Below are 9,969 nucleotides of genomic sequence, written 5' to 3'. Positions count from 1 at the left end.
TAGGGGTTCAGTCACAACATTGAATCATAAAATCTGTATCTATTTGAACTGATTGGTTGTAACCAAAATTTAAATGACCAGTCTGCTTTCCTCAGGCTGCAAAGAATGCAAGTTATGGACTGATATGCAAATATGTTCTGATTGCAAAGCAAGTAGAAACCATTTACCAGTTTGTAGGTTTTGTCCTAAAAATCAAATTAAAGTCCTTGGTAACATGCAATGGTCAGTTGTTTTGCATTAAATTGATAAACTGGTTTCCACCATGGATGCTACCTATTATTTTCCTATATCCCAGTTTGTATCTTCAAATAAGACAAAATGTATAACCGGGCAACAAGCATCTTCTGTTTTAAATCATGTCAGAAGCCACACACCAGGTTATAGCCCAACAGCTTTATTTGAAATCACAAGCTTTCGGAGCACTGCTCCTTCGTCAGGTGAAGTGAAGAGATGCATACAGACACAGCATATATAGTCAGAGAGCACTGCCAGATGATTACAGGTAATCTTTCTAACTGCCCTTTATCACACCTCGGCAGAGAGATAATCACAGCAATCAAAGGTGTGAATAGTGTCCAAACAGGTCAGTCAGGAAAACATTACATCAAAGAACAATGAGGTGGGGTCACAAGGGGTCAAATGTTGCAGATGCTGGGGTCTGTATGAAAAACAAAAAAAATATTTTTTAAAAAGAATTTTTTTTTCTGGAAATCACAGCAGGTCCGGCCGCAATGCAAAATCGTCGCAGAAACTGATAGCCAAGTTCCGCACTCATGAGGACGGCCTCAACCGGGATCTTGGGTTCATGTCACGCTACATGTAACCCCACCTGACGTAGAAGCATCCAGACTCGAGTCGTCGTTGGCTTGTTCTCTCTAGACAGATGTGGCCGGACCTGCTGTGATTTCCAGAAAAAATAAATCTTTTTTAAAATAGTTTTTTGTTTTTCATACAGACCCCAGCATCTGCAACATTTGACCCCTTGTGACCCCACCTCATTGTTCTTTGATGTAATGTTTTCCTGACTGACCTGTTTGGACACCATTCACACCTTTGATTGCTGTGATTATCTCTCTGCCGAGGTGTGATAAATGGCAGTTAGAAAGATTACTTGTAATCATCTGGCGGTGTTCTCTGACTATATATGCTGTGCCTATATGCATCTCTTCACTTCACCTGACGAAGGAGCAGCACTCCGAAAGCTTGTGATTTCAAATAAAGCTGTTGGACTATAACCTGGTGTTGTGTGACTTCTCACATCTGTCCACCCCAGTCCAACACCGGCATCTCCACATCATGGTTTTAAATCAGGATAGCCTTTTACGAACAACATACAATGATGGACAGGTAAAGACCCTCTGGTCCATTGAACCTGTCCCACACAATTGTGGTATCTTGTGCATCACAATATAAACACTCCCCACCCAAAACCATGTGATCTCAAAACATGCAAAAAAGCTTAAAAACCCAGGCCAATTTGAGGGGGGGAAAAAAAATGGGAAATTCCTCTCCAATGCATCTAGACAATCGAAACTAGTCCAGATCACTTTGGCCCTGAATTCCCTGCAATATCTACCTTCTGTAAGAGGTGATCTCCGCCCCAGCCAGAAACAGGTCCAGCTCTCACTTGAAGGAATTCAGCGAATCAGCATCCATTGCACGAGACGGCAGCCTGTTCCAGAGGTCCACTATTCTCTGGGAAAGAACCACCTCCTGAAATTTAGCCTATCTGGCCTTATACAACTTAAAATTGTGACCCCTGGTCCTCCCTAACCTATTTAATTGGAACAAACTGTCAAATAGAACACAATCTTCATTATCTTATAAACCTCAATCAGACCACCTCTAAGTCTGTCTAAACTTCTCTAAAGTGTAGAGTCCCAACTATTTTAGCCTATCTTGATAACCAAGATGCTTTAAACTGGGAATTAGTCTTGTGACCCTCCTCTGTCCCAAAGCCTCAATATCACGCACCATGAGAAGACCAAAATTGGACAGTATTCCAAGTGCAAACAAGGTCTTGTACAAGGGCAAAACAGTATGCCTCATCAATTGTCCGATGGATACATCCCAACACTCCATTTGCTCTAGCTATTGCTTCACAGCATTGCTCATGTACCTTTAAAGATCTATGCACTAGAATGCCCAAATCTCTTTTGCTCTCCACCTTCTTTAACGCTTTTCCCTGAAGGGTGTACAAATGTTGAGCATTTGCTCTGCCCACATATGCATAACACTGCACTTATCCAAGCTATATACATCATTTGCCAGTCATAAGCCCAATCTCCCAACACATTAAAATCTGCCTGAAGCAGACGAGCATCGTCTACAGTCCTAACACTCGCACAGATTTTAGTATCATCTGCAAATCGTGTCCCCAACACCTACATTCAGATCGTTAATAAAAATAGTAAAGAGCAACAGTCCCAACACTGATCCCTGCGGGACACCACTGGTGACCGGTCTCCAAACAGATCCAACTAATTCGTGCCTACATCCTGCCAGCTGGTTCTCAATCCAGCTCTATATTACCACTAAGACCAGAGGCTTCGATCTTAGAGAGAAGTTTCTTGTGTGGAACCTTATCAAAATCTTTTTGGAAGTCTAGCCAATGTCTACTGGACTTCCCTCATCCACCAACTTTGTAACTTCTTCAAAAAATACAATTAGATTTGTAAGATATGACCTTTTTATGAAGCCATGTTGGGTGTCCCTAATATCTCCCTCTCTATCCATGTATTCATATATTGCATCCCTAATGATTCCCTCAAGCATCTTTTCTATTATCAATGCAATTGATTTTTTTGTTGTAGTTTTCTTTGCTCCTGGTTGAATTTCAAAAAAGGTACTGAGGTATATCTCTGGGGTCATGCTCCCATTCACCAATTTCTCATATCACTTGCTAAAGTATCAGATATTGGGCTCATCAAGGGTACACCCAACTTCCAGGAAGTTAGGACTCACTTACAGCGTGGTTTTTGATACCGACGACGAGTAAATTGAGTAAAAGACCTCAAAACTTGATGCAGAGTGCACATTCGCTGCCTATACGAACATACCCCATTTACCCAAGTTCAGAGAGCTTAGATTCAGGATGACATAGCCAAGACTTGAAGATCCCCAACTGCTTTCATTTAACCAGCCAAAATTGCACAACTTACCAGAGAGCTTCACTCTCCTTACAGGGTTATCTAGTGCTGAATGGGAAGAATCCCAGTTCTTGGTAAAAGGTCTACCTCTGCAGGGTTCATTGGTAAGCTAGACTGGCTGCTCAAACATCAACAATGCCCTCGATTACTGCATTTGACAATTATGCATTTAAAAAGTTCTATTCAGACCAACATTTGAAGTAATCAAACAAGCAGAGCCCTGTGGAGTCAAAAAAGTTTAAATTAAAGCACAAATTTCAAATCCTTTCTATGAAAAATACAAACAAAAACAAAATTAGTTCAAGTGGTCAATTTATTGCATTTGACAATTATACAATTATGTTAAGATCCTGTTCAGACTGATGTCTAACAAAAACAGTAAAAACGTTAAAACAACCAGACATCAAAAAACAATCTACTACATGGCTGTACAAGATCAAAATTGAAACTATAAAGGTAAATGTATTTCCAATCCCATTGGTTAAAAATAGCACAGCTCCAATATGATCTAATTCTCCATTTGTAGATCATCCTTAATCACACAGTACACCGTTAATTTCTGTTGTATTTGTAGAACACAACAGTACCATGTAATAAATCCAAGATACTTTCAGTCGCAAGGGTGTTTAGTTCTGTATCTAAGTCTCTAGATATTTGAAATCTTAGACTTTATCACATCAAAAAACATTGCACAGGAGAACACTCTCTATTCTGGCAAAGAACACAGATGCATCACATTTAATACATAGGAGGAATCCATCCAGTGCATCTTTAAACTAGTGTTTTAATGATCAAACTATCCCCCCATCCCAAAAATATATATCCAAACACGCACTTTGGCCACATCACAGAGAGGAAATGGAAATCCAGCCAAGCTCAGAAAATACATGAAATCTGATTGCTCCTTTATGCTAAAGAGTCAAGTTCGCCCACAAACTGTAATCTGGGACACCAAGGTCACAAACAAGATCTTTGAACCCCTTTTTAAAAACCAAACAGCATCACATAATCTAGTTTAATTGTTAAATGCAGCTAAAGTTAATTCCATTAAAATATTCCTTTTCCAAGTTTAAAAAGTACTGCTCCAGGCAGTTGAAAAAAAAACAAGCATTTCTTTTTCCTCCTGCAATGTCCGCAATAAAGCAGCATCATGTAATTACCGGTGTTACTTGATTTTAGAGCAGGAAAAAGTGTAGCTTGGTCACCAATTTAACTGATGCATTAAAAAAGCAAACATTTGTTACCAATTCTGAAATCACTTAAAATTCTGAGCCCTGACTGAAGATATTCTGCACTGCTCCTGCCTCTCCCTAACCAGTTCTATGCCCAATTCCCATTTACAATTGTTATGGTTAACAATGTAACCAGATTAAATAAAATTTTGCCATAGATTCAGGTTGGACATCTAATGAATTTGATTTTTTGTCACATTGGAGACTATAGCCTCAGCACACTCAGTCCGCTTACTCCTGGGAAACTTCAGCAAAAACCGCAGTTCCCTCAAAAGACCTCTGTCCTGGTGTGTACTCTTTTACTGATTCTGAAAGAGAAAAGAACAAGTTTTTAGATTTATTAATACGAAATCAATTTGCTATTTTTTTCTTCATCTATTCCACTCAAGCGAGAGTAGAATTACATCATCAGATCCCATAATGTCACCCTGTATTATCATTCACCACTTGACTTCTCAAAATAGATAATATATCCCCCTATACAGTATATCAAAATATTTGTTCCCTATTCACTTTACAAAGATCCACTCAATATTAAAAACCTGATCAGCACCACATGACCATTCTAGTCCCTCAGAGAGCTTTGCTATCACAAATCAACAGTGCAATGGATTTCACACCAATTTTTTCATTCCAGAGCCTGTAGAACTTTCTACTTTATCCATCTCATCACAAATCTCCCATTATTTGAAATGTCTAATTTAAATAACATAGTTGTCAATGGGAGGGAAAGCTCTAGAATTCTCAATAGCATATGTTCACAGAACTTTACAAAACAAAAATAAACTTGCTCTAAAACTGAGGGGAGCACATGATATGCAAACCTCAAATTCCCTCTCTACCCCCTCTTGCCATACTGAGCTCTTGATCTCAATCCTGTATGATGTGGAAAGTATCAAGCAGATGCCAAACAATTCTCCACAGCTGTAGCCAAATTAAAATGACAAGACTGTGGAAAAAACAGAAGACGAGTTTCTAACAAGATCAAATCTGCTTCCTTACACCCAACCCAATAATTCCTGCAAATCAAAGAAATGCTCAGTACTCCCCATTTAAAAAAAGACGGAAGTTAAAATTGTTTACTTGTAAAACAGCTAGTGATGCTATAGTGAAACAATGGCTCACTTATAACCGAGGTCCAGGAACGAAGCTATTTTCAGCACAGGGCAGGAATAAGGGTGCAGAAACAACACTTAAATTTAAGTAAGATTTTCCAGGCAGCACTAGAGTGGCAGGATGCAGAATTAACTACCCCACTGAGGCTACAACTTTAGGTATGGCATGATGGGAAAACGACCAGTTCACAACAGCAGCCACAGAGGCTGATCACTGTTGGTGGGTGTAGCCCACGGAGGGAAAAATGAGTTTATCCGATTAAGAAAGTTATTATCCACTTTTATCTTCCCACCTTTGAAGTTTTTTTTAGACAAAGGGTTCACAATGTATGTGTGTGGGGAAACAGGTGGTGGTGGTCTGCTTTCGCAGCTTGTTACCATCAATAATTTGTTCTGCTGTTTACTATGCATTTCCTTTATTCCCCCCCACCCAATACGTTATCTTCACCAAACTACAACATGGTACACTGCATTTTAACCAAGAAATGTTGCCTCAATAATGCAGTTCTATTAACAACACAGTTAAATGGTGCATGACCATCCTGACATATGTGCCTCAGGCAAAGTTTAGCCAGTGATGAAGAGCAGTTTAATGTCCATGATGGTATGAATCACAACTTTATACAGTATTTTCCTACAATCACTTTCCTCCATTCATTTGCCCAACCTTGTAAACGTCCATCCCCCATGGTTCAGGATCAGATATGTAGTTTCTCTAATCTTTCCTCACAGCTCATCCCCTTTACACCTGGGTTCTTTCTTACTCTTTTCTGTGCCCTGTCCAATATATCACTTTTGTTGTAAAAGAGCCAACCAGTTCATCGTTGTTCACCTTTAAACGAGGTCCTTATTTTACAGTACCTGTTTCATTATCTCATCTCTTGTAGTGAAATGTGGTGCATCTTCAACATCAACTCCAACTGCCATTTCCAACACCTTCTCCATAAGCTTCTCACTATAACTAAAAACAATAAATAGAAATTACACAACAGGTCGTTCCACCAATCACACCTGTGAATCAAATTATTTTTAAAAAGGAACTATATTCTATTGCATTCATAGAAACATAGAAGATAGGAGCAGGAGTAGGCCATTCGGCCCCTCGAGCCTGCTCCGCCATTCAATGTGATCATCCAAATTCAGTACCCTGTCCCTACCTTCTCCCCATATCCCTTTAGCCTTAAGAAATATATCCAACTCCTTCTTGAATATATTTAATGAACTGGCCTCCACCACCTTCTGTGGTAGAGAGTTCCACAGGTTCACCACTCTCTGGGTGAAGAAATTCCTCCTCATTTCTGTCCTAAATGGCCTACCCTTTATCCTTAGACTGTGTCCCCTGGTTTTGGACTCCCCGACCATCGGGAACATCCTTCCTGCATCTAGTCTGTCCAGTCCTGTCAGAATTTTATAAGTTTCAATGAGATCCCCTCTCATTCTTCTAAACTCCAGCGAGTACAAGCCCAATCGACCCAATCTCTCCTCATGCGTCATTCCTGCCATCCCAGGTATCAGCCTGGTGAATCTTCGCTGAACTCCTTCCATGGCAAGAACATCCTTCCTCAGATAAGGCGACCAAAACTGCACACAATACTCAAGATGTGGCCTCACCAAGGCCCTGTACAACTGCAGCAAGACATCCTTGTTCCTGTACGCAAACCCTCTCGCTACGAAGGCCAACATACCATTTGCCTTCTTAACCGCCTGCTGCACCTGCATGCTTACCTTCAGCGACTGGTGCACAAGGACACCCAGGTCTCGTTGCACTTCCCCATCTCCCAATCTATTGCCATTTAGATGATAATCTGCCTTCCTGTTTTTGCCACCAAAGTGGATAACCTCACATTTATCCACGTTATATTGCACCTGCTATGCTTCTGCCCAATCACCCAACATGTCCAAATCATCCTGGAGTTTCTCGACATCCTCCTCACAGCACACACGCCCACCCAGCTTTGTGTCGTCTGCAAATTTGGAGATATTACATCTAGTTCCCTTGTCTAGATCATTAATATATATTGTGAATAGCTGGGGTCCAAGGACCGATCCCTGCGGTACCCCACTAGTCACTGCCTGCTACTCGGAAAAAGAGCCGTTTATTCCAACTCTTTGCTTTCTGTCTGCCAACCAGTTCTCTATCCAAGTCAATACTTTGCCCCCAATCCCATGTGCCTTAACTTTACAATTAATTCCCCCCTCCACCACACACAATCATAATTTTATAAATATATTCATACCTTGCAGCATTTCTAAGTCACCTCTTGCTGGCTTGTTTTATGCCTCGGGTAAGAAACACCCTGAAGCCAACACATTTCGTATAAATCTAGGATTCATGTCACACTGCGAGTGGGGAATTTTACCCATTATCTCCCTTAATCCCCTCGAATCTCTGCCTCAGTGACACTGCGAATGGGGGCAGTGGATTGTGCATCGAATCCTTCGGGTCCTCAAGGTTAATAACCCCGAGTTACTGCTCAGTGCACAGGTCGGGAAGAGCCCGCTCTGCAAGGCCAGCACTCGGCCTCACTGTGCAATAAACCTCAAGCAAGACCACCGCCCCCATCCCAGCCCATTTGTGTAAAAATCCAAGCGGCACTGCTGCCCAGGGAGTCACGGTGATTCCCCGGGTAATGCTTTCCGTGAACAGCCGGCTGTACCCGGAGAGGGGTGGCAGGCTGTTCTCACCCGATCCCCCCCCCCTCGCTCCCCCTCACCCGATCCCCCCCCCCCTCGCTCCCCCTCACCCGGTCCCCCTCGCTCGCCCGGTCCCCACTCCCGGTCCCCCTCGCTCGCCCGGTCCCCACTCCCCCCTCGCCCGGTCCCCGCTCCCCCCTCGCCCGGTCCCCACTCCCGCGCTCACCGGCAGCCCATGAAGATGTGGTTGGACCAGGCCACGGAGAGCGCGACCAGATAATCCATGCGATCCCGCGGGTAGTCGGACAGATTCCTGACCAGAAAATCCCGGCGCGCCCTCCAGTGTTTGTCGCTCTCCGACATGCCCCGCAGCCCCTCCACCGTCTCAGCGATCTCCCGGTTCTGCTTCAGGAACTCCTCCAGGTCGTCCGCCATCTTCCAACCGTCGCTGAGCCGGCCCGCGCTTTCCCGGCAGCCCCCGCGAGCAGGGCCAGGCCTGGTTGCTGCGTCAGCCCAGGAAGTCTCCATTGCCCCTTCAGAGGGCACCCTCGACACACAGACACGGCTTTGCTCTTGGCCCTTATTTTTCGAACAGGGTTTTATTTATATTTTTTTCATACATTTATGTTAGTAATGAGAAAGAACTTGCATTTATTTAACATCTTTCACATCCTCAAGAGGTCCCAAAGTAGTTTGTAAGCAATTCATTATGTTGAAGTCTAGTTACTGTTACATTGAATATACAGCACAGAAACAGGCAGTTCGTCCCCAACCAGTCCATGCTGGCGTTTATACTCCACTCGAGCCTCCTACCACCCTTCCTCATCTAACTGAACCACCATAACCTCTATTCCCTTCTCTGTCATATGCTTATCTAGCGTCCCCCTAAATGTATCTATACCATTTGCCTCAACCACTCCCTGTGGTAGCGAGTTCCACATTCTCACCACCCTCTGGGTAAAGAAGTTTTGTCTGAATTCCCTATTTGATTTCTTGGTGACTATCTTTTGATGGCCTCTAGTTTTGCTCTTCCCCACAGTGGAACACTCTGTGTCTACTCTGTCAAAACCTTTCATAATTTTAAAGACCACTATTAGGTCAGCCTTCTCCCATCCTGTTATTCCTTTCCTTCAAGGTATAACATCACAGTTCTGGTACCACCCCTGTAAATCTTTTTTGCATCCTCTCCAGTGCCTTTATATTTCTTATTTATAACATGGCAATCAGAACTGTACACTACTCCAAGGTTCGATACAAGTTTAGCATAACTTCTCTACTTTTCAATTCTATCCCTCCAGAAATAAACCCTTATTTTGTAGGCAAACATGGCAACCAATTTGCACCTGGCAAGGTCCCGCAAACAACCTGAAGGGTGATAATCTGTTGGTTGAGGCATGCGTGTTAGTAAGGCACTGGAAGAACTGCAACTCATTTTGATACATCTCATTCTTAGGAACAGGAGTAGGCCATTCAGCCTCTCTGGCCTGTTCTGCCATTCAATGAGATCATGGCTCATCTATATTTTAACTCCATCCACCTGCCTTGGCTCTATATCTTTTTATACCCTTGTCTAGCAAAAATCTATTGATCTCAGATTTAAAATTATTAATTGAACTAGCATCTACTGCTTTTTGTGGAAGAGAGTTCCACACTTCTACCGCCCCTTGCATGAAAAAGTGTTTCATAACCTCTCTCCTGAATGGCCTAGTTCTGATTTTAAAGTTATGTTCCTTTGTCCTGGACTCCACCACCAGCAGAAAAAGTTTCTCGCTTTCAATTCTCTCAATCAAATTGCCTTCTATATTCCACAAAATAGAAACTGAGTTTATGCAATCTCTC

The 9,969-nt window shown here is 42.5% G+C and overlaps 1 protein-coding gene across 1 annotated transcript; it reads right to left on the bottom strand.

The window, feature by feature from the left end:
* Positions 1–3,444: 3,444 nt before the first annotated feature.
* xtbd1 (XRN2 binding domain containing 1) lies at positions 3,445–8,676 on the bottom strand. The gene is made up of 3 exons (XM_085995674.1): positions 8,357–8,676; positions 6,358–6,457; positions 3,445–4,689 (listed from the first exon to the last, which is right to left on the bottom strand). The coding sequence occupies exons 1-3, from the start codon at positions 8,656–8,658 to the stop codon at positions 4,681–4,683; spliced, it is 411 nt and encodes a 136-aa protein (XP_085851800.1). The 5' UTR covers positions 8,659–8,676; the 3' UTR covers positions 3,445–4,680.
* Between the last annotated feature and the right edge of the window lie 1,293 nt (positions 8,677–9,969).

This window comes from Somniosus microcephalus, chromosome 8 (assembly GCF_052327205.1).
Source record: "Somniosus microcephalus isolate GS21.2 chromosome 8, FLI_Smic_1.0, whole genome shotgun sequence".
NCBI classification, from domain to species: domain Eukaryota; kingdom Metazoa; phylum Chordata; class Chondrichthyes; order Squaliformes; family Somniosidae; genus Somniosus; species Somniosus microcephalus.
The sequence above is the reverse complement of the archived record's forward strand: the minus strand, read 5'-3'. Positions and strand labels throughout refer to the sequence as shown.